Source organism: Pongo pygmaeus, chromosome 8, assembly GCF_028885625.2.
Source record: "Pongo pygmaeus isolate AG05252 chromosome 8, NHGRI_mPonPyg2-v2.0_pri, whole genome shotgun sequence".
Lineage (NCBI taxonomy): Eukaryota > Metazoa > Chordata > Mammalia > Primates > Hominidae > Pongo > Pongo pygmaeus.
Genome location: NC_072381.2, coordinates 72,424,370 through 72,448,678, shown reverse-complemented (window position 1 = coordinate 72,448,678; position 24,309 = coordinate 72,424,370). Strand labels below are relative to the sequence as shown.

At 52.7% G+C, this 24,309-nt stretch overlaps 1 protein-coding gene across 6 annotated transcripts in view; it reads left to right on the top strand.

Moving 5' to 3' along the window:
- The window catches only part of COL13A1 (collagen type XIII alpha 1 chain), a 156,456-nt gene that overhangs the window by 95,200 nt on the left and 36,947 nt on the right, over positions 1 to 24,309 (top strand). For 3 of the 6 annotated variants that reach the window (XM_063670522.1, XM_063670525.1, XM_063670523.1), the window contains 8 exons: positions 1,005 to 1,070; positions 5,054 to 5,161; positions 7,223 to 7,249; positions 8,068 to 8,103; positions 19,539 to 19,583; positions 20,491 to 20,523; positions 21,268 to 21,294; positions 24,095 to 24,148. In XM_063670522.1, the coding sequence (XP_063526592.1) occupies positions 1,005 to 1,070; positions 5,054 to 5,161; positions 7,223 to 7,249; positions 8,068 to 8,103; positions 19,539 to 19,583; positions 20,491 to 20,523; positions 21,268 to 21,294; positions 24,095 to 24,148 (396 nt within the window). Of the gene's footprint in view, positions 1 to 1,004; positions 1,071 to 5,053; positions 5,162 to 7,222; positions 7,250 to 8,067; positions 8,104 to 19,538; positions 19,584 to 20,490; positions 20,524 to 21,267; positions 21,295 to 21,870; positions 21,934 to 24,094; positions 24,149 to 24,309 lie in introns of all 6 variants that reach the window. The other 3 variants (XM_063670524.1, XM_063670521.1, XM_054436979.2) reach the window with 2 other exon arrangements.

The following is a 24,309-nucleotide window of genomic DNA, read 5'->3' as shown; positions in this document are numbered from 1 at the left end:
ACACTTGGGCTCCCCATCCCCAGCTGGGCACATTCACAGCCCAAGCAGCTCCTGGTTCTTAACACTCATCCCAGGAGTCTCGTGTGATTTAAGCACTTTCAAAAACAAGCAGCTGATGACAGTATATGCCATCTTTGTTTTCACATGGGCTCTGATGGCCTCCTAAAGCCATGGGTTGCTCAGCTTCAATGGGTAGAGGGACTGGAAGCTGCAAGAATTTCCAGAAATGAAAATCACATTAGATAAATGACTGCAAGTTGCCTCCCGCAAAAACGTGGTTGAGCTTTCTGGAGATATCTTTGCCCAGCCTCTATTTTCCAGGCCCCGCAGCCCCAGGGTGAGCCCTCAGCAGCACTTAGCATGTGCCCACACTGGCCGCACCCTCAGCCAGCTCAACCCCCGGGGAGCTGGGCTTGGCACTGCCCTTGACCACCCTCCCCAGATGCGCTGACACCAGCCTTTCTTGCTCAACCTAAAAAAGAACCCACCAGCCGCACACCAGCCCAACTTCAAGTACCAATTTCACGGGCCTGGTGGTTCCCTGGCCAGAGCCTCTGAGTTGGCTCCCTTCTGTCCACCAAGCAGGGACGGGTGGGGCTGGCAGTGCAATGTTGGGCTGCGTGTCCAGCAGCCTCTGCAGCCCAGCATGGCCACGGAGGGCAAGCCTGGCCGTGGGGGGCCACTGTCCTATTCCGGGGGCTGCTGGTCAACACCCCAAACTCCGACCTGGAGGCCGAGGCCAGGTGTGGACTGAGGGCCACAACTCCTCCCAAGGGACGGCTGTGCCATCCAAGGGCAAGCTCCGCTCTGCATCCTCAAGCCGTGAGAGTGCCCTGTCCACTCCTTCCCTCCCACTCCTTGTGTGCACGCTAATCTCTCTTCTCTCTTCCTCTGCTCCGGTCCCTCTTGGCCGCCCTGCCCTCCTGGCGACTTTTGGCATCGATCTGAATACCTGTGATCTTTGGCCTTTGCCCTCTGGCCCTCCAACTCATCTTTCTCCTCAGCTGCTGCCTCTCCTCAATTCAGTGCGACTGGCTCCACCCCCGGTCATAAAAAGGCGGACATTCCAGGTAGACACCTCCCGTTTGTCCAGACCATGTGTGGTTTCCCAAGGGGCCTGGCAAGCCTGCTGGGGCTGCAGACAAAGCCAGAACCTCTCTCTAACTCAGTGAAATTAAATTAGACAAAAATAGGCCCACGTATACCATAGACATGGAAATACACAACACACAGGCCCCAGAAGACCCACAACTACCACCACACAATGATTACTCACAACAGCCACCAATAAGAGCTGTCAGTGTGTGCCAGGCACCCTGTTACCCATTTCACAGGCCTGGTTATATTTCATTCACCAACAGTTTTATGAATTAGGCATGATCATCCTTATTTCACAGATGAGGAAATCGAGGCTCAGAGGTTAATCAAGTTGCCAAGGTCACACAGCCAGTACATTGCAGAGTGGGGATTTGTACCCAGTCTCTCTGCCTGTTACTAGCTGTGTCAGTTGGGGCAAGTTACTTGACCTCTCTGTGTCCCAGCCTTCTCATCTATAAAATAAGGATAATAACAGTGTCTATTTCACAGGGCTGTTGTTGATATGTAAAGCACTTGGAATAGTTCCTGGCACAGTTTAAGAGATATAATTGTTAGCCGTTATTATTACTATTATCCATATTTTGGAGATAAAGAAACTGAGGCTCAGAGAAGTGAATTGATTTGCCCAAGCTTTTACTAACAGTAAGAGGCAGAATTGAAACTGGCCTTGAAGCAGAATTGAAATTGAAGTCAGGTCTTCAGACCCCACATCCAGGGCTCTCTCAGCTGGACCTACCTCCTCTCTACTTAGAAATGCAGACTGCTTAGCACCTGATCCCTCATAACCTGAGTTTGGGGAGCAAGGGAATTTGTGGAGGGAATGTAGTCCACAACCCACATTGTCAGCAAGTGCTTCCTTCTTCCTGCCTTCCTAACCCAAGGAGGCTTGGATAGGAGCAGATCACAAAGAACAAAGCCATCTGGCCTCTGATCTTCAAGAGATCACAGCTTGATTCCAGGCCAGGTGGCCCGTGGCTGCTCCTGTGCTCCTCACCTTTCTCATGCTGCACTGGGTCCCCCTCCTGGCACAGGGACACTAGCAGTGGCAGGGCTCTGAGCTGCTTTCTTCAAGCCTGACCGCAAAGCCTCGAGCAACCATCCGGCCTGAGTCAGGAGTCAGGAGCCCAAGGGCCTGGATGTTCAGGCACCTGATTGAACAAGGCTGAAAAATCCCTCCAATTAACAGCTAAAAATACAGAGGGACACGTGACTCCAGTGCCACCCAAGCCTGCAGGCCACATATCTCATTACGCCTGGCCAAATCCTCGAGAGCCTCCGTGTGCCCGAGCACTCACCAGAGCATGGCTACTCAGGAGGCCCACTGGCAGCTCAGAGAAGCACCAGGCCCACCCCTGTCACCCACCCCAGCCTGTGCCGGACCCCATTCCAGGAGAGCTGAGTCCACACTCTCAGAATAGCTATTCTCCTGGGCCCCAACAGCGACATCCCGGCCTTAGTTGTATCAGCTGTTCTTTGTTGAGCCCTCGCTGGGTTCCAGGCATTGCTGTGAGAATTCTATGCAAATTATCTCATGCATTCCCCACACCAGCCACCTCATTATCCCCCGCTTTGCAAAGGAAGAAATCTAGAGGGGTGCAGGATTCCATCCAGGCCACTGCATGTTACTGCCTCCCTTTTCAAGAGCAAGAAGTGGTGAAGCCAGAACTTTTTGTGCTACCCTGACCTGGTTTCCAAAGTAGAGAAAGAAGACGAGGCAACTCTGAGCTACCTGCTGCAGATTCTGCCTCCAGAATCAGGTTTTTTATGCTGTCAGCCACTATGGTACATAAAAATGCTTGTCCATTTCTTATCAATAAACCAATATTGATTTTACAGGCTCTGCAAGCCACTTAAACATTGGGTCTAAGATTCACTGAAAAAGGAAGCTTTATATGAGATAAGATGTGTTTAGCAGATGGTGCTGGAGGTCATTTCCAAAGTGCAAAAAGGGTAGATGGTGAGCCCTTTTTGCTGGGGGCTTACTTGGAAAGAATAGGAAGAGTCTGCAGTTCCAACTTTGGGTCCTGGCGCCACCCTGAATTCCCATGTGACTTTGATCAGGGAGTTCAACTTCTCAGAGCCTCAGTTCTCTCTTCTGTAACATAGGACTTGTGACGTTATGAAGATTCTAGAATTTCACAGCCAGAAAGGACCTCAGGAGTTTGCCTCAGACTAAGCCTCCCCCATCTTGTGAATGTAGAAACCCACGAAAAATATAAACACATAAAGTACAGGATTCTGAGGAGGTTCCAGGACCCAAGCAGCTGAATCAGGTTTAATGTGGTTGAAAAGGAGGCGGCACTGGTCCCTTTTTAAGGCCTGAGGCTTAGTGAAGCCTTTCTCCGTTCAGAAGAAACACTGACACCTGAGATTTATCAACAACCACCATGCAGCCGGATGGGGGACCTGCAGTCAGGGCAGCTGCCAAAGTGATTTCAACACCTACCTCCTCTGCCATGGACACCCTGAGCCCTAAAGTGGCTTCTCAGAAGGTGTGGCAGGACAGGGCCCAGGCCCCAGAGTGACACTGCTAGATGCCATCTGCCCACAGGTTTTCCAGCCAAAAGATGGTGCAAGCAGGTCTTGCTGAAAGCTTACATTTCTGATTCCCAGGTTGTGCACTCCTATTTATCACCACCACTTCCCTCTAGAGTTTGAAGCAAGCATCATCAGCTGCCTTCCTCACATGGGGAAGCAGGAGACCCGGTGTGTCATAGGGGCTTGCTGAGATCCTCTGAGAAAGGTGGGCCGGCCTGGAACTCTGGCCACCTGCATCCCCCAGCCTCCACCCTGGAGCTCCCACACCTGCCAGGAGGTTCTGCTTCAGCCCATCTGCAGGGATGGGCCCCTCCTCTCAAGAGCTAAGCCCAGATTGATCCCAGAGAGGTCATTTAGAAAATAACAAACCAAGGAGCCAGGCTTGGTTTAGATCTAAGATGACTTTGTGTTGCCCCAGCCCTGAGATCTGGGTCACGTGCACCAGGCCATCTCCTCCTCCCTGGCATGATGCCATCCCTACCTCCCTGGGCTCACAGTCCATCCCCGGGACAGGCATGGTGGGAAGGCTGGGCTCAGAGCAACTGGCTGAGGAGACAAAGGAATAATAACAGCCTCTCCACACAGCATAAAGCACTTCCACACAGCTTCCAAACTCTTTCAACGAAACCAAAGATTGCAGACTCAACTGCCCTCCGAGGCCAGGCAGATCACCTAAGTAACAGAAGCAGGCTGTGTGTGAGAAGGGCTAGGAGGCAGAGGACAAAAGCAGCCAGAGAACTCAGGCCCCGCTTAACAGGCAGCCACTCCTTGGACGTAGAAATGTAGGCCCAGCACAGCCAGGGTTCCCAGTGTTTCATCAGAAGCCATCAATTCAAATTTTGTATGTAAAGTCTCTTGCTCAGTTGTTTAGTGAGCCAAACAAAATTCCATGGGCTTTGACCTAAGGATCCCATTTGATCCTCTGGGTCAGATAGTCAAAGACAGCAAAAAGCTGAGACAGGAAACGAGGGCTATTGTTCCCATTCTATGGCTGAGACACCGGGGCTTAGGGAAACCTGTGCCTTGCCACACAGGGAGGGTGACAGAGGCAGGCCCAGGCTGAAGATTCAGGCCATCTGGCCAGGCTGGGAGCAGACCTTTGGTTGGGCCAGGGGCTGTCTCCCACCCACTCCTCTGCCTCTGCCCCCCGCAGAATGTCTCTCCGCAGCAAGTCCTCTTTGGAAGCCCCACCTTCAGGGACCTAACATCTTGGCGTTCTTCTCACTGCCACCGGCCCCTGCATGTCATCACCACTACCACAGCATCATCACCATCATGCCACCACCTCCTCCCCCCATCACCACTGCCTTCCCAGCAGAAGTCACAGCAGGCCTTCACCGGGTGCATGGCCTGAGGGTGGGGGATGGTCTGCAGCTCTGGGGGACTTCCCTCTAACATTCGTTTCCATGAACCTCAGGGTGAACAGAGCCAGGCCAGCATCCAAGGCCCACCAGGGCCCCCAGGCCCCCCTGGACCAAGTGGACCTCTGGGGCACCCAGGACTGCCAGGGCCCATGGGGCCACCTGTAAGTATTCCCTTCCTCTCTCCTTCAAGACTTGTCCCAAGAACTCTCTGGAAACCTCCAAACCTTGAATAGGCAGTGGGTCCCCTACAAAAAGCAGAAATGCCTTGGCAGGGCCATTGGATGTGGGTGAACCACACAAGGGGCTATTCATCCCCATCACACTCATCACCTGTTGCACTCTGGCTCTGAAATGCAACCTGGGCCATGTCCCCTGCCTTCCAGTGAGGGGACCGCCAATGGCCTGCCCCATTTCCAGCCCCAGCAGAGAGGAATTTGGAAAGAGAATTCCCAAGGGCACCTCTGATGACCATCCCTGAGCCCCTTAGGAAAACCTGAGTCAGAGGCAGTGGGTTCTGAAGGAGGTAGTGAGGGGTCATCCAACCACCTGGCACCCCAGTGAACATGCCCTCCAGTGGGGTGTGCAGGTTTCACACTGCTGGGCCACCTGCCAGCTGAACTGAAGGTCCAGTCAGCCAAGAGCCCTGCGCCAAGCCTGAGGATGCATCAAGCCTGCAGGGCCACTGCCTGGAGGACTCCAGAGAGGCCAACTGGCACCTCTCCAGGCTGGACCACATTCAAGTGACAGGTCAAGCCCAGTGGCCACCAAGTCACCCATGTTCAAGCCCTGGCTAAGACTCCACTCTTTCCCAGCCCAATTTATACAACAAAGTGCCAGGACGGAATAACTCAGTGGGTACCTGGACTTCAGAGAAAACGGGTCTTCCTCCCACCCATAAGACTAATGTTATTGGAGAGGCAGGTAAAGGGCAAAATGCTTTTTAAATAATGTTTTTCCCACATGGTAGAAAAACCAAAACAAAACCTGTTTTTCCTTCTTATGACAAAAGCACCATAAGTTAATTGTGAAAAGAATGGAACATAGACAAAGAAACATAATGTTTGTGCACGTCTCTGATAGTTTTGCTGGAATAGAGTCCCAGAAGTGGAATCACTGGGCCAGGATGTCCCCAACAGATAGCACCCTGTGTGTACGGCCACATTCTAGATGGCCTGGTTGCACGTCTGAGCCCTTTGGCTGCCCAGCTTTCAATCTCAAAGCTTGTTATGGGGTCTCCCCGGACTGGGCCACAGCTATGGCCGAACAGAGCACCCACTTGGCTGGGAAGGCCAGCACAATGACCCCTGCAATGCTTGACCCCTGGAATGAATTTTAAATTTTTCCACAATTTCTCCCCAGCACTCCAGAGAGGGGGGTTAGCCTTATTTCCACCAGTTTTTAGATGGGAAAACCTTAAAGGAAGGGAAACTTAGGAAACGGAACCAAACTAAGGCAAGAAATCCAAAAAGTGCTCCAAATTCACTTTTTGCTGACCGCTGCCCTTTCCACCACACCCCCCTCCTGACACTTGGGGCTGTCATTCACTGAACCCAAGGCAGGTGGTTTTCTTTGTTAGGTTGTTTATAACAACAACAACAACCAAAAAAAGAAAACCAGAGAGCATGTTTCTTAAACCAATTGCAACAGACCAGACTCAGGCGTCATGGCTTTCTCCAGCCCACGTTTGCTGTCCACACCTACACCCAAGGCTGCGGTGGAGCCAGCTTTCCCTGACCTGTCCCTCAGCTCACACCACCTCACTGGGGCCAGCTGCCCACAGCACCACGGGCAAAAGGAGACAGAGGCTCCTCCACCGGCAGGCAGGACCAAGGGCAAAACCAAGGCTCTGCTGGGCAAGGCTGGCTTTCTAGGGAGGGGTTCCAATTAGGAGGTGGGTGAATGAGGATCTGGACCAAACCACACTGTCAATTTAGCATGATGCCGCTGACCTACTTTCCATGGGCGAGCACAGCAGAGTTGCCCACGGCGCCCACATGGCTGCAAAGAGGGACATAAGCCTGTTATCCCCACGTGCCCTCAGCAGGTTTCAGATCCTCTTCTGGGATCCGCTAAGACTGTTGGCCTATTCTCTTGCCATGGCTATTAGGGGATACTCTGCCCCTAGGGTGCACTGTAAGTATGGCTAGCCCCAACCATTAACCAGTGGAAACCAGCTCTACTCATCTTTTTTTTTTTTTTTTTTTTTTTTTCTGTTTCCACAGGGCTTACCTGGGCCTCCTGGACCAAAGGTGAGTGTCCTTCTGGGTGATGTGTTAAACAGGCGGGAGAATTCCCTACAGGAGGGAAGGGGAGGCAGCACAGAAAGTGACTGAGGCAGGGGCAGAGAGGGATCTCAGCTGAGGGACAGATCAAGCTTGACCCACTTCCAAAACACCAACCTTCTCAAGAACTAATTTGATTCCAACAAGAATTGCACTTCTTGTGTGCTCAAGCCAATGAAGCAAGTGCTACGGGCCAGCATTGAAGGCACAGTCCACCCTCCAAGCAGCGTAGTGTCTAGCTGGAAACTCTAAGCTCATGCCCAGAACACCGTCACAATATCCCAATAAAATAGTGTTTTATAAGGTGTCAGAATGGGAAGAGACCTCTAGGGTAATCCAGTCTCCTGTGAACCCTCACCCAGAGGCCCACAGTGTCAAACAGCCTCTCCCTTTGAAGCTGGGGACCCTGGGGCTCTGGGGACAAGAAGATGCCAAGCACTGATTGTGCCCAACTATCTTATAAATGCAGAAGCTAAGAGCCCTGGGGGAAAGTGACTTGTCCATGTTCAATAGAATCAGGTCTCCTGGGTCTCTACCCAAGTGACTCTTCCCACCGTTCCTCAGCCTCTGCAAAGTGGAGCCTGTTCTCAAGAGTAGAACAATCTGTGTTGGCCTCAGAGGAAGCTAAGAGCTGTTGCTCCTGGGAAGGCTGGAGATGGGTGTTGAAGGGGCAGTGGGACTTGGAGTCATGGAGAGGAAGAGGGATGGTATTGTGTGGGGAACAGCACACATCAAAGTTTGGCAGTGGGAAAACTTCTTTAATGACCTTCTCTTTGTTTCCCCAGGGAGACCCAGGGATCCACGGCTACCATGGCCGGAAGGTAAGATGGAGGGGGAGGACCCAAGTGGGGCAGGACTTTGGACAAATCAGTGGCCTACTGGACCTCAGACCCAAGAGGGTCTCTCCCTTCCAACCTAAGTGGCTGTGCCTGTACTGAGGCAGGCCAGGTTCTCACTGGCCCCCCGAGGGCCTGGATAAGTGGGAGCCAGATTACTGGGATCCACCTAGGCAGAGTTCTTTCTGTGCTGAGCCAGGAGGTAGGACATGGAGGGGTCCGGCTCTTACAGGCCAGAGAGTCAGAAGCACTCCTGCACAAATAACCCCAGTGAAGGCAGACTTTATTAAGTGCTACTGTCACAAGGCACTGCATGATTACAGGAGGTGGAGAGACAAATTTCAGGTTGAGAGAAGTTTGGGAAATATTCTGGGAGAAGACAGCCTGAGAACTCAACTTTGATGAATGGGCAGATGTATCAGTTATCTATTGCCGTGTAACAAACCATTTCAAGTTTACTGACTCTCTGTCACAATTCTGTGGATTGACAGTCTGGGAATGCTGCTAATCTCACCTGGGCTCACTCATGCAGTCACACCAAATGACAGATAGAGTAGGAGGGGACAAGATGGCCCCATTCATATGTCTGGTGGTCAATGCTGGCTGTGGGCTGGGGGCCCTTGTTCTCCACATGGCCTCTTATCCTCCAGGAAGCTAGACAGACTTCCTTACAGCACAGCAGGTCCAGGGCAGCATTCAAAATGGGCAGGTCCCAGTGCATAAAGACTTGTCACATATCTGCTGGTTTCACATTTTCTAATGTCTTATTGGTTGAAGCAAGTCACATGACCAAGTTATGTGAGTCAGTGTGGGAAGAGTCTTAGGCTCTACTTCTTCATTGGAGGAGTAGAAAGCATTTGTGGCCTTCTTTTCTTTTTTTTTTTGGTTTTTTGGGTTTTTTTGTTGTTTTTTTTGTTTTGTTTTGTTTTGTTTGAGACAGAGTCTAACTCTGTCACCAGGCTGGAGTGCAGTGGCATGATCTCGGCTCACTGCAACCCCCGCCTCCCAGGTTCAAGTGATTCTCCTGCCTCAGCCTCCTGAGTAGCTGGGACTACAGGTGCACACCACCATGCCCAGCCAATTTTTGTATTTTTAGTAGACATGGGGTTTCACCATGTTGGGCAGGATGGTCTCCATCTCTTGACCTCATGATCTGCCCACCTCAGCCTCCCAAAGTGCTGGGATTACAGGCGTGAGCCACCGCACCCAGTTGTGGCCATTTTTAATCTACCACTGTGGGCCTTCAACTAGAAAATCTGAATGGAAACAATATTTTAGATAGGTAAACAATTTGAGCAAAGACCCAGAAGCAGTCATTATAATAACTGTAATAGCAATAATAATTTTATGGTAGTCACTACTTACTGAACACGTACTATGGTCTAGGCACTATCTTTCAACAGAAACTGCATTATTTTTCGCCCTAAAACCACTCTGTGAGGCTGGTATGACTATTCTCCTATTTAAAAAATGAGAAAACTGTGTGTCTTAGTCCATTTCATGTTGCTATAACAGAATACCACAGACTGGGTAATTTATAAAGACAAGAAACTTATTTCTTACCATTTTGAAGGCTGGGAAGCCCACAGTCAAGGGGCCCATATCTGGTGAGGACCTTCTTGTTGTGTCATCCCATGGTGGACAGTGGAAGGGCAGGAGAGGGTGAGAGAACACGAGCAAGAGAAGGCTGGGCTCGCTTTTATAACAAACCCACTCTCGCAATCACACACCCATTCCCACAATAACTAACTCACTTCCATGATAACTAACCCACTCCCACAATAACTAACCCACTTCCATGATAACTAACCCACTCCCACAATAACCAACCCACTCTCATGATAAGTAACCCACCCCCACAATAACTAACCCACTCTCACAATAACTAAACCACTCCCATGATAACTAACCCACTCCTGCAATCACAAACCCACACCCATGATAACTAACCCACTCCCACAATAACTAACCCACTCTTGCAATAACTAATTCACTCCCACAATAACTAACCCATGATAACTATCCCACTCCCGCGACAGCAACATTAATTTATTTGTGAGGGCAGAGCTGTCATAAACTAATCACCTCTTAAAGGTCCCACCTCTCAACACTGTTGCATTGGGGATTAAGTTTCCAACACAAGAGCTATGGGGGACACATTCAAACCACAGCACTGGAGCTTGTCCAAAGTCTCCTGGCTCATAAGTGGCAGAGCAGGAGTTCAATTCCAGGTCTGGGTCCTTCCCATGGTACCACCTGCTGTAAGAAGCGCAACCCTGCCCTCCAGACCCTGGCTGGGAAGCTGCTAGAGCCTTCCAGGAGGAGAAAAGAGGCAGGAAGGAAAGGCAGCAGCAGGAGGGGGGCAGAAATGTTGGGAAGGGAAGGGAAGAAGCACTCCTTCCAAAGCACATTCCTCGCACACTGCAGTCAGGAGGTTGCCATAACCACATGGCTTTATGGGTGCCTGGTGAATGAAATGGCAAGACCTGAGAGATCTTTAATTAGTTCTACATAAACTAAGACATTTGTATTGTATCAGGAAGTGGAAATCAGCCCCAGCAGTTGCCTCTATCCACTCACACAGACTCATAAAATTTACTGCCCCCTGGTGCAATGCGGGGTCAGTTTTTCATTAACAGCAGGGCCAGCTCTTTCAAGCTATGAAGGAGTTGCAGGGCAGCAGAGGGTCTCCAGGCATCACAGCGATGCCCTTGGCTGGCATCATACCATGACAGGTGTCTGCATTCTGCTGCAAACTAGAAGAGTGATTCATCCAGAAAGGGGCATGGGGTCTGCTGTCCTGAGTACGGAGTATCCTCTGCTTGGGGTTAGGGTGTCCTGACGCTAGAGGGCCTGGTCCCAGGACAGTGGCAATCCTAGACTCAGATTGTAGGAAGAAACATTTAACCCAGGCTACATTGAATTTGCAGAGAAGACCAGTGTAGCCCTCCTGATGGGGGAACACTTCCGGTACCCAGGAAGCAGGAGATTTGCTCAGAGCCTCCCTGCTCTAGTGTGGAAGAAGGATCATACTTTCATTTGCATGACTAGAAGTAGAGCAAGTGCCAATGAATAAACTCTACAAGAAGAGCAATTCCAGCTCCAGAAGAGGGAGCTTCCTAATCGCCAGATGCCTTGGGAGGGAGGGAGTTCTGGTCACCAGAGGTGTTCAATTAGAGGCTGGATAATGACTGGTCTGGGATGTGTTAAGAGAAGTCTCTATATCAGCTGGGAGACTGAAAATCCCTTCCAGCTCAGGGAAGTCATAGCTTCGTGGAGACAGAGTTGGCTCCATAGCCTTAAGAGAGAAGCAGCTCTGAGCCTTGAGCCCTGGCCTTGAGAGGAGGCTCTGTCTCTCTGAACCTCTGTCCATGTCTTTTCTCCATCCACATCCAGGGCTTGTCAGAAGCATCCCCACTCCTAGGTCTCATAAGGCACTGAGGAGAAGACCCTTCCCCTTCATGCTGGACTCTTGCCTCCCAACCCTTCTTTCTCTGCCAGACCACCCTCTCTGCTCTTCTCCAGTAGCCTCTTCTCATGGAATCTGGAGGGACTGTGAGGCCATCATGCCCCATCACCACCTCTCTGGGTCACTGGAAGGTTCCCATTGCCTCCACTGCTCCCAACCTGTCGCTGAGTCTTTTCAGTAGGTGCCACTGGAGCGACTAGCCTTGCAAAGCCAACAGCCCATGGCTGGTCTGGGCACCCTTTCCTCTGTGCTGGCCTTTACTCTGCTGGGACCCTTATCTTGCCACTAACTCTCCACTGCCTCCAAGTCCACCAAAGATCAGAGGGCTGGCACTGGGAACTATGACCAGCAGCAGACGGCCCGCCACCAAGGACTTGAGGTCATTCCTTGGGAGGCTACAAGTGCCTATCTCACTGCCCTAGCCTCACTGGGACAGCAGGTGTCTTGACCCCATGATCAGGCAGAAGTTTATTTCCCCTCTGAATCTTGAGATGAAGGGATTTTTCATCTTTGGGTAGTGCAGCAATATTTCACATCTCTAGTTTAGAAAGTTCATTTATTCCACCTTATTCAGTTCTTACCATGGCTCAGTGGTTAGAACTCATTATCCTGATTGTCTAAATGAGAGAGGTTAATACTTTGCCCAAGGTTGCACAGCTAGTAAACAGCCATGCTGGAATTAGAAACCAGGCCTCATCAAGCCCTGTGGCCAGTCTGTCTTTCCACCCTGGTGCAGAAGTTGAATGTCTGCTCAGGGGACTCACCCCAGGCTAAGCTAACTGCACAGACCAACCCTCCCAATCTCCGCCTACTAATGGTTTCTTTGGGATGTGGAGGGCTGTCCCCCTACCTCCCTTCTATTGCCCATCAGTCCCCTCTTTTATTCTCTCCTCCATGCTCTGCTCTCTGCTTGGAGTAAGGCCTACGGAGGAAGCACTAACACGAAGGGTGGCTTGGTCTCAGGGGCTGGGAATGAGTTTGCCCTCCCCCACCACCCTGGGGAGGAGCAGTGCCAGCAGCTGGGGATGCCAAGCTGAGACGGGGCCATGTGACTGCCTCTTGAGGTCAGGATGTGAGCAGGACCTGTGGGGTAACTGATGGGCCCCCCACATAAGCTTCCTTGCTTCCCCAGAGATCTGACCCACTTGGAGGGACACCTTTCTGACACCACAGGCTCTCAGCCTATGAAGTTTGCTAATGTCCACCACCACCCCCAGCAGCTGGACTGGGCCTGGCATCCTCTCAAAGGCCAGCCAGACCCGCAAGGCAGGCTTCTCCATCAGTTCCTTGAGATCAAAGCCCAGTGTAGCCAGCGGCCCCTGTGCTGCCCCCATGCCCCAGTCAGGGCCAGCCCTCCTGCCTAGACACTGCGAGTATTGTTGTGCACCCATGTGGTATTTATTTGATCCAAATTTATGACACTGATCTACTTTAAATACGTTGCAAGATGCGAAGCATGTTTAAAACATTACAACCTTGGCTCTCTTTCAAGAAGGTTGACGAGTATTGTCAGATTGTATGTGGATCACAAAACCTGGTGACAGCTTATCTCTAAGTACAGCAGAACTGGTCTGTCTGTCTCACTCTGGGGGCGCATTTGATGCCTGTGGTGGTCTGGATGTTAAGCCTCATGGTTTGCATGAAGGACCATGGCTGAAACACACATTCCCCTCTTTCAGGCTGTGGGTTTCAGACCGGAGGAGGAACATGAGAGCTTCAGGCTAGAGCTGCTTGCAACTGCAGCTACGCCTCCTGGAGGCCAGTGGGGCTCCCCAGAAACAGGGATGCCCTGGGGAGGAGATGGGATGGGCCCTTTGATGAGATGGCTAGAGGGCTGGGGAAGGGCACAGGGACAGAAGCCCACCCACCCAGCCATCTCAGCCTTCATTCTGTGGTTGTGCTGGCCCTTCTCCTTGCCCCTTCTCAATCCTTCAGCCAAAGGGCATGAGGATTCTGATCTGCCAGCCACAGCAAGGGCCCGTGTGGTGGACACACTGCTGTAGAATGATAACCCGTGCAATTGTAACTACCTTACTGGCTTCTTCAACAAGCCAGGCTGTGTACTAGGCACTTTGCATGCATCAACTTATTGAATCCTTGTAACGACCCTGTGAGGTAGGTTTTACTCAATTCCCAACTTATGGATGAGCATACTGAGGTTCACAGAGGCCATTTTCCCCGAGGTCCACAGCTAGGAAATAGAGAAGCCAGGTCTGTGTGATCCCAAAGCCTTGCTCTGAATGACTTTACTATCTGCGTCTTAGCAGCCCTGGGAGACCCCATGATGATTTCCAGTAGACCTTCCCCCAAACCCCTCCATGAATGGAAGGAAAGGAGGTGGCAGCTGAGCTGTTTTTGTTCTTGTAAGACAAGGCTGGATTCAGGCCTTTCTCTGAGCCTCCAGGCTCCCTGGGAGCAGTGTCTGCAGAGTCCGCAGCAGAGAACAGGGAGTACTTGGTGTGTTGCTCTTGCCAAAGAATTAAGGAAGTGGAGAGCTTTGCCCACTGGCACTGACTCCACCCAAATAAGTCCCTCAGGGAGTTGGGATGGTTTCAGGACTCCCAATAAAGCCTGGAGGAGGTAGCTTGCCCCAACCTTCCACGACAGTATTCCTAAAACCTTCCTGCACCCCTCTGGCTCCTGTAGGACCTGAGTAGCCCATGCCGTTCCCACTCCCACTGAGTGCTCCGTGCAGATGGAAGCCATAGATGCAGAAGCCTGCTAGTGCGGGGACAGCATTTTCTTTGAAAGCTGTGAAATCCTTGTGGGGACCATTCGCATTAAAGATAAGAAAACTAAGATCTAGGCCTCTGATCTGAGACCTTGTGTAGACTAAAGCGACCCCAGCCCCCACCCTGAGCACTCTGGACTCTGTTTTTCATGCACTCCAAAGTCCAAGATTAATTAGAGCTGACTTTTCTTTTTGCAACTAACTACAAAATCAACCGATCTCAAATTGAGATTACAAGCCAGCTGCCCTTCCAAAGCCCTGGCCTTCAATGGGGCACCCAACCCCGGTAATTCCCCGAATCACTTCCTGCCGGCCCTGATTACCGGAGGAACTGGGATTTCCGTGGTTCCGGTCCTCTCTGGTGTGGAAGATAGCTGGAACAGGGAAGCAGGAACTGAGCTGCCTTTTTCCCGGAAGGAAGACCTGGGAACTCTTTATAGGGAGAAAATCATTAGCCCTCCACACCTGGCTTTTCTGGCCTAGGGAAAAGACCCTGGTCCAGGCTTGAGGCTTGAGCCATCCACCAGCCGCCCCCCACCCCCACGCCTCCCCACAAAATCCCCACACTCTCAGGCAGGCCTTCCTCCTCCGTTACAGAGAACAGAGACAGTGTCACCAGATGCATTTGCTCAGGTCCTTCCAACCCAGACCTGGCTGCAGCAGAAACCAGGCCTAATCTTAGAGAACTTCCCTGGCCTGACCTTGGCTGGGAGCTAACCTTAAAGCCCCCTTCCTTCCTGTAGACTATTCTTTCTTGCCAAGTCCCTGCCCAGCTTGTTCAACAAACAGTAAATTGCCAATTAAGAGGCCACTCCCACAGGACCAGAGTGTGGCTGGTTTATGCTCCAAGGAGCTCACTTCCATTCTATCATCTCTGTAAAGGATGCATCCTCCCACCTGGAATCTTGGACCAGAACAGAGGACCTATCAATGCTGTGTGGTGCTCAGGTGCAGTGCCCAGCTGGGGAGTCTGAGTGGCAGCCTCAAAATCAGGGATGGGACAGGCCTTCAAGGTCATTCAAAGCAAACGCCTCTCTATCCACTTGTGCTCCCCTAGAGCCTTCTCAGCCACAATGACTACAATCTACCCCTTCCTGCATTGGTTCTTGGCACTGAAGTTAAAAAGCCAGCCTTGCAGAGGGGTGGCTGGATGTTGGCCTGGGAGTCACAGCTTCTGCCATCACACCATGCACATGGCCGAGACCTTTTGTAAGGCTCAGAGCACCCACTTCCCCAGCCCAAGTAAGGCAGCTGAGAGCCCCCAGGGGAACTTCTGAGTCCCTTCTGGGGAGACAAGAGGGGGCAGAGATAGAGGAGGTGAATTGAGGCCTCTGGGCTTTGCTGGACTGAGTGAGCCAGGCCCTCCAAAAACCAAGACAGTGATGAGTGAGTGGATGGAAACTGAGCACAATTACTAATACACCTTTTAAATAGGAAAACCTAGGAGGGGAATTAGAAAAGAAGGAGCCCTTAGATAGGCTCGCACAAAGACATGCCCCAAGAAACAGTCCTCTGAACAGAGGTGGGCCACCGTACTCCTCGGGCAATAACCATGCCCTCCCCCTACCCCCGCCTCCTGCCTCCTGCACATGGACCCCGGCCACAGCGATGCTGGAGTGCTTGATAATGACTCTCACCTCCCCATCATCCAGAAACCAATGTTTTTGGCTTTAGGAGAAGTCATTCCCCAGTTCAGAGGTCAGGCAGGGGCAGGTCCCTAGAGACAAGCCCCGGGGAGTGAGCCTAATGAGAGTGGAGTGAGCGGCAGAGCGAGGTCAGCTGGGGGAGGCCAGTGGGGGCGCCCCTGCTTCCTGCCAAGCAAGGGGGTGGGAGGGAGGGAGGCCCTGCGATGGGGATCAAGGAAGCCTGGGTCATTTACAGAATTAAGAGAATTGACCCAGAGAGGAGGGAAGGGGCGAAGGTCAGCCACCCTAACAAGGAGGGCTGCCTCCCGAGGAGGCTCCTGGGGCTCTGATTTCCCCTGAGTGCCTGATTGTGTCTTTACATACTCACATCAACAAGGGCTGAGGACAACCCCAATTAGCCTGGAGACTCTCACGCTCCGGGGTTTTACTCTGCACAGTTTCTTCCGGGATTGGAGACAGAAGCCCAGAGACAAGGCTGAAGCAGATGCCACCTCCTCCCTGCAGGAGCACCCCCTGTGGGCAGGAGGAAGGGAGAGCAGGGACCCACTGAGACCCCTCCTGGAGCTGCATTTTTAACCAAAGCTAAGAGTCCCTCCCCACCCCACAGAGCCTTTTTCTGGAGCTGCCAACCAAGCCAAATGGCACCTCTCCAGCTTTGGCCTCTCTCCTTCCAAAGGGCCGTGCAGGGGAGCAGAGACAGGGCTGGGGTGGGTCAGAAGAGACAGGAGCTCCAGTGGATGGGAGGTATCTGATCTAACCTCACTTTGCAACCAAGAACCCTGGACCAGTGGGAGAAAGTGGCTTATCCGTGGTCACTTGCACTGCCAGCCCAGCTCCTCGAAATGGAGGTGGGAAGAAGAGGGCAGGGGCATTGAGGGAAAGCAAGAGAAAAGACAGAGAAAGTAGAAGACAGGGATGACAGGGGCCTCTGAATAGTCAAGGACTCCCAAGCTGACCTCCCACCTGCACCCACACCAGAGGACTGTGGGGGCCTCTGTACTGAGTCTAACTGGTTTGGTCATTCAGAATGTTAGCAGGGGACCCTCCAAAGGAATGACAGGAGCCCTCAGCTGGTGCTACTGAGAGGGCTTGGAGACCGCTGTGGCCGGAGTAGCCAGACTTTAGATGAGGTACTGTCGCGCCCTCTGCCGGCCACAGAGCGGCTGTGCACACAGGCAGTGAGCTGCTCTGGGCATCCTGCGCTGAGCGGCCCCCACACACTGACCCCTGCACGCACCCCTATAGGCCACAGACCTAAGGACCCCCCCTAAGCAAAGAGGGGCTCTTCTCTGCTTTCAGCCTGCAAAGGCTGTTTGATGGAAGCAGACGGAACATCAGTCCATCTGATATTTGGGTTGGCCAAGAGAAATGAGCGCCTTGGCATAACAGACAACAGACTATCCAAAGCCCTAGGCTGCATGACCTTGGCAATCATACCTGTCCTCTGTGAGCCACAGTTAGCTTACTTGTGAAGCAAGAATAACGTCCACTCCCACATTGGAAGGGATTGTTGGAGATGGAATAGAGGAAGGTTGTAAAGCTTTTCAGTCCAGTGCAGACACATGGTAGCTGCAGTAAGTGGCTGTGCCCTTCTCTCTCAGTCCCACAAGAAGGAAGTTAAGGTCTAGGGCAGGCCTTGGGCTGTGGATTTTCAGCCGTGGTAACTTCCTGAGTTTAGCTCTGTCATCCCACCTGTGGTTCAGGGGTCACTGGTGGGGTCATGCTGAGAGAGGGCTCTGGCATTGGGAACTAAAGATTCTAGGCCTTTTGTAGAATTTAGAGACTTGGCCCAAAGAGGATAAAAGTGAAGCCATCTCAGGCAGACATAAATTTGTGTGTGCAGATTACAAACACTAAGTGGTCCCTGTCGCATTGAGGATGCAGTGCTGAGTTATAGGGGATAGCAAAAAGCTTCATAGAAGAGATAAAAGGGCCCCACTCCCATCAAACAGCCTCTTCAGGCTGAAAACAGGGCAGAGCCCCTCTCTACTCAGAGGCCCTCAGGTCTCTGGTCCATAGGGGTACAGGAGTCAGTGTGCGAGGGCAGCTCAGTCCAGGGCACCAGACAAGCACTGGGTGCTCTATCAACCAAGACTCCAAACGATGAATAGGGTTTTAAGTTGAAATGGAAGAAAGACAGACCGTGGAAATGGTTGGTGTTTTCAGGGACACAGAAACTAGCAGGACACAGAAACTAGTGATATCATGACATGATATCAGGTGATGAGGCTAGGAAGGAAGCGGGGGTCAGAACGTCATGCTCAGGAACCTGGTCCTTTTCCTACTGTCAACAGCAGGCCAGGGATGTTTTAAGGCAGGGGTCTCCAGCCCATGTGTTACGAAGCTTAACGGGACACTTGCATGGAAGACCCATCACGGAGGAAGAGGGTGGAAGTACTCTAGCCTTGGTAAGGAGAAGGATGGACCAGGACCTCCTGTAAGATGGCAGGAAAGGGAGAGCGTGGACAGCTGAGAAGAAAGCCAGGGAACACCAGATCCCCTCTGCCTTTAAGCCTGTGGGAACTGCAGCCTGGCCTGGCAGCCACAGCAGTCACACCCAATGGGGCAGCTGGGCCGGGAGCAGGATTGTCACACTCTGTGTTGCCCATCCACAGCGCTGGCCTTCAGATGGAGGAAGTGGCAGCAGGCTGGCCACAGTCACCTGTTGCTGGACACCATCCCGGGCCCCAGCTGGGGCTTCGTGCTCAGGCACTACATAGGATTCAACTCCCAGAGCCAGGAGCTTCCCTCCCCCCTCCCCTGATGTAGCCGATGATAGTCCTGACTCACCTGGTCTTGGCCTCCCATTTGTCCCTGGCTGTCATCTCCAACTCCACCTCCTTGTGGTGTGTCCTTCTTCCTGATCTCACCTTACTCTCATAGACTTGGCATTTTCCTGGGGAAGTAAAGATGTTGAACATAAAGATAGGGCAGTGCCAAGACGGTAGAGCAACCCCATGCTGTCCCAGAGGAGCAACAATGGACAGGTGACCCTACCTCTGCCTCCGGACGAGTAGGGTCAGAAATGGGGTGCAGATAAATGGGCAGGGACACATGCCCTTGGGAAGAGTTAGACCCAGAGGACTTGGAAGGGAAAGGAACCCCAAATGAAAAGAGAAGAGAGCTCCCGTCTGGCTCAGCCAGAAGGTATCATCCTAGCAAAGCTGCTGGAGTGAAAACGAGGCAAGAAGTCCCAGGCAGGCACCAGAGGGAAGGTGTGTGGTAGGTAAGTGGCCAATGGGTGGCTCCTGCCCCTGGTCCCCTCCCACAGCCCAAGTTCCAGGTAGGTAGATCTTGGGCCTGTCACTTCTCTTGCTGAACTTGCATTCCACTTGGTGAGCCTCTGTCTCTGGGGGCCTTTCCTGCTCTGTGACCTGTAACTGGGGCCCTCCTGCAAGTTCACATAGCTGAGGACAGGGGCCCACACGGCTGCCACCAGGGCAGGGTCCTCAGAGCTCAACATGAACCGGACAGCCATCCCAGCCTCCAGACAAGACATTCTCACCGACATCCTTGCAGGCTGACAGGCCCCGAGTCTGGTCCTCTCCTCATGCTTTCTCATTTCTTCCTCCAGGGAGAACGGGGCATGCCAGGGATGCCAGGCAAGCATGGAGCCAAGGTACCTCCCCCTTCCCCACATCCCAGGCAGCCCCAAGGCCCCTCCCCCAGTGCCCATCCCTCTCTGCCCAGCTCCGGGGACACTCTGGAGTCCCAGCTCTTTGGGCCTCCTTCTGCCTGCCCTGGTTCTCCCAGCTGCAGCACTGTGGTCTCTCATCAGTGCCCCCTGATGTGGGAGGCCTCCTCCTGGGCATCTCTGGGTCATAAAAAGCCATCTCAGGTACCCCTACCTCCACTGCAGTCCTAAGACCCAAGTGGAGAGTAGGGACCCCCAAAAATCACCTCCACTTCAGATTTGCGAAGGGGCAACTTTGGGCATCATCTATCTCTCAAAGTAGGTGGCCTTGGGCTGATGTGAAAACAGGGTTCACTCCAGCCACTCCCCAGTCCATGAGGGCAGAGGTGCACAGAGCTGACTGTGAGAGTAATGCCAATCAAACACTGGGGGCGACTGCCCCTGGTGAAATCAGCCCCTTTACTTTGTCATCTACTCTGCACCCCTCTCCCGTGGCTTTCCATCCTCCTGCCCTCTCCCTTCCCATCTCCTCCTCCTCCTCCTCCTTTCATATTCCAAGAAGCTCCCCCTTCCACCCCAGGGACCCCTCCCAGCCCGATCTAGTGCCCCACAGTCCCCACCGTGCCTCCCAGGAGAGGCCAGGAGCCATGCAGGTGGTTGGGAAGCCCAGGGAGCCCCGCAGACTGAGCTACACAAAGCGCCTTCCTCAGGGTCCATTCTCGTGGCATCAGCTCAGCGCCCCCACCTCCCAGGTGGGGTTGGTGGTTGCAGGGTTGGGAGGAGTGTGCGGTCCTCCTTCCCATCGCACCATGGGAGGCTGTCCCTGCCCCCCGCCCCCTGCTGCCCCCTCGCTGCAGAATGTCTTCAGACCTTTTTTTTCTCTCTCTGCCAGGGGGCTCCCGGAATTTCCGTGGCTGGGATGAAGGTCAGTGGACTGTTGTAACCAACACATCAGGGACAGGGTGGGAGAGAAGTGAGCGGGCAGAGCTGGAAATCTTAGACTCAGGAGGGTGGCTGCCAGACCAACGAGGGAGCATACAGGATTTGGAAACATTTTTCTCAAAGTAACATTTGTGCCAGGTGCATAACCTTAAGCCACAGATGTGTAACTAAGCCTTGCAAGTAAGTAGCGATGGCTTCCTGCCTCAACTCACTAGCCTGCCAATGCACCAAGGCAGCAGGAAGGCAGCCCAGATCTTTCCTTTATGCTCTGTAATTCGGCAGCTATATGCTTCCAAAGCTTCAGAGAGAGCAGGAGTTCATCTCCAGAACCGCCACCCTAACTGCCCATTTGGTTGGCAGGCAGATGCAAGGACAGCCTGGAAAAACAAGTGCTCAAATTCTATCTTCACAGCAGGTGCACTTACAGGGGGCACCATGTCCAAACCAAACGCCCATTCCTTCATCTCCTTCCTCCTGGGCTGCCTCACTTGTGCTCCCACCTGCCACACCCCTCACTTGGGGAAGAATAGGACCTTCTAAGGGTCAGTAGCCTGATAGGCCTCCTTTGGCCTGGGACCTGATGCCTGAACAGAGAAGAGCTGGGGCTGGCCAGATGTTTCACTAACCCCACCCTGACTGCCCCCCACCCCACCTCCACCAACAGGTGCCTTGCTCATTTGTTTCTGCTTTTTCTGTCTCTCACATTTGTTTCTCTTTTCCCACACAGGGTGAGCCAGGGATCCCAGGAACCAAGGTACTGATGCAGAGAGAATGTTCCAGGCTGCACAGAGCATCAGTCATGGGCAGAGGTGGGAGGGGCTGCTGCTGTTTTGCTCTTGGTCTCCCTGAGGCTGGCCTGGGGCTGGGGACCTGGCTGAGCAGAGAAGGGCCCACTGGTCAGGAGCACACTGCAAATGCCTCCCCCTCCCTGGGGCCTGGCGTGCAGGCATGCCAGCTGCAGCAGGCAGTGACTATTGTCCCCTGCACCTACAGGGTTCTCTTTCCCTCTTGTGTGACAATAAGAGGTGTGACAATAAGATATGTGACAAGAAAAAAAGTTTGAGAAATACTAGGTTAGAAATATTACACAGGTTTCTTTGCTGCAGACCTTCTCAGAACCTTTGATTTGTTAAATGTGCATTGAGGAGCTCTCAAAAGGAAATATCTTATGTGGCATTTTCAAAACGTTTTTGACCAGAACACCCTTTTTGAAAGAGGAAAAGCTTAAGGGACAAGTATTCTGGAAATGCTGGTCAATGACCACTGCCCATCATACCCCTCACTCCCGGCCCCATCTTCTTATCAGTGACTTTCTCTTCTTACCCCAAAGGGAGACCCAGGAGCAGAAGGGAAGCCGGGGCCCCCAGGTTTGCTGGGAAAGAGGGGGCAGAGGGTAGGATATCGTGTATTTGAGTGTGTGCTCCCTCATCCTAGCCTCGCCATTCCCCTACTCTCTGGCCTTCCTCCATGGCTGGTGTGTCGCCTGCAGCGTGCTGTTGGTGCATGTGTCCCGAGACGAGGGGAGTAGCAGGACGGCCTGGCCAAGCTTCAGAAACCCACACTCAAGAGCACACCCACTCTCCTGGGCAGCCTTGATTACCCAGCAGAAAGCCTAGCAGAAGGAGGAACTTGCCTCCTTTCACCTCTGCTCCCCAAAGATCCACATCCTTTCCTTCTCCACCTGGCCTGCTTCCGAAGGATACCCAGACTAAGCACATCTGCAGGAGCAGCCCAGGCAGGACAGGGCAGCGGGGGCTCCCTCCCACTGCCAGGGCCTCTGCCTGGCCCTCCACAACCCCTCTTGACCAGCCTCAGGCCACTTTACCGTTCAGCTGCTACCCCGGGGCAGGTGCCAAGGAGACGACACCAAAAGACTTGTTGTGGCACCTTTTGTGGCTCCAGCTGGAATGAATGTTCATTGAGACATCTGACCAAATTATAAGCCCAGAGCCCTCAGCTCACATTATTGCACATGAGAGCTGCCTCTCCCCAGGGCCATGGGTAGCAAAGCTTCTTGTGCTGACATGATACCCCAGCCCTGCTGGTGGGGTGCTCTTGGACACTCACCTGATATTGGACACTGCTATGCACTGAATATGTCCATCCCAGACCCATATGTTGAAGCCCTCACCTCCAGTGTGGCTGTATTTAGATAGGGCCTTGAGGAGGTAATTAAGGTTAAATGAGACCATAAGGTTGAGGCCCTAATCCAATAGGATTGGTGGCCCTACAAGAAGGGGAAGAAAGAGAGAGACCTTTGAGAGACCTTTCTCCCTCTCTGCCTTGTGAGAACACAGCAAGAAAGCTGTCATCTTCAAGGCAGGAAGAGGGCTCTCACCAGAACCTGGCCATACTGGCATCCTGATCTCAGACTTCCAGCATCCAGAACTGTAAGAAAATACATTTCTGCTGTCAAAGCCACCCAGACTTTGTTATGGCCACCTGAGCTGACCAAGACAGCTGTTCTGTGAAGAGAAGGCAGAGCATCAGGGAGATGGGCTCGACCTGCCTCTGCCACTGACTCAGTAAGGGGTTGGCCACCAGTCACGTAACCTCTTGGGGCTTCCCTCACCAAATCTGTGAAATGAGAATGGGGTTCAGTATTTCTAAGGGGCTCTTTGATTCATGTCATGGGGGAAAAAAGAGTTCTTCCGTAGTGGAAGAAGCTGGGTAGGGAAGTGTATTATTTTGCTAGGGCTGTGGTAACAAAGTACTACAGGCTGGGTGGCTTGAGCAGAAGAAATTCATTGTCCCACAGTTCTGGAAGCTGGAAGTCCAAAAGCAAGGTGTTAGCAGGGCGGGTTCCATCTGAGGGCCAAGGGGGAGAATCCGCTCCAAGCCTCTCTCCCGGCTTCTGGTGCTTGCTGGCAATCTTTGGCATTCCTTGGCTTATAGACGCATCACCCCAATCTCTGCCTCCATCTCCACATGGCATTTCCCTGGGTGCATGTCTGTGCCCAAATTTCTCCCTTTTATAAGAAGGACATCAGCACATTGGATAGGGGCTCACCCTACTCCCGTGGGACCTCATCCTAACTCATTACATTTGCAATGACCCTATGTCCAAATAAGGTGAGCTGGTTATAGCTAGAGGCAGAGAAGGGGGTGCCAGAAAAGACTGGGGGCCCTTAGTTGCTAAGCATTAAAAATCTGAAGAAGAACAGAGTGGTGAAAAGGAATTGCTTGCCCCACCACTGGCGTTCTGAACTGCTCACCTCTCCCAGGAGACCGCCAGGATAGACTAGATGCTTCCGGCCTTTGTTATGATCTGTGGCCAGTGTGACTTCTCCCCAGCATGAATGACAAGGGCCCGGGCCACATGGGAATAAGGAAAGCAGTCGTGCAGGTGTCACCAATGTGAAGTGGCCCATGGAAGTAGCCAGCCAGGAGGAAGTGGAGCCGGGAGGAAGTGGAGCCCTTCGAAAAGCCAGCCGGGGGCAGGGGCAGAGAGGCACGAGCAAGGGAAGGCAAGGCTCTAAGCTGTGGGGCTGGAGGCTTACCAAACCTGCTGCAGAAACAGTTCCTGACCCCCCACTGTCTGCATCTCCCTGCAGGGTGAGAAGGGGCCTGAAGGCTCCCCTGGGCTTCCTGGCCTCCTGGGACAGAAGGTAGGTGTCGCTCTGAATGGAGGGTTCAGGTCTTCATCACCCACATCCCACAGCCGGCCCTGCACATCCACACGGGCCCCAGCATTGGACGTGTCTGTCTCCCAGACTGCAGGAAAGGCAGCTGGAACACAGCCAGATTCTGTTTGTTGGGGGAGAGGTGC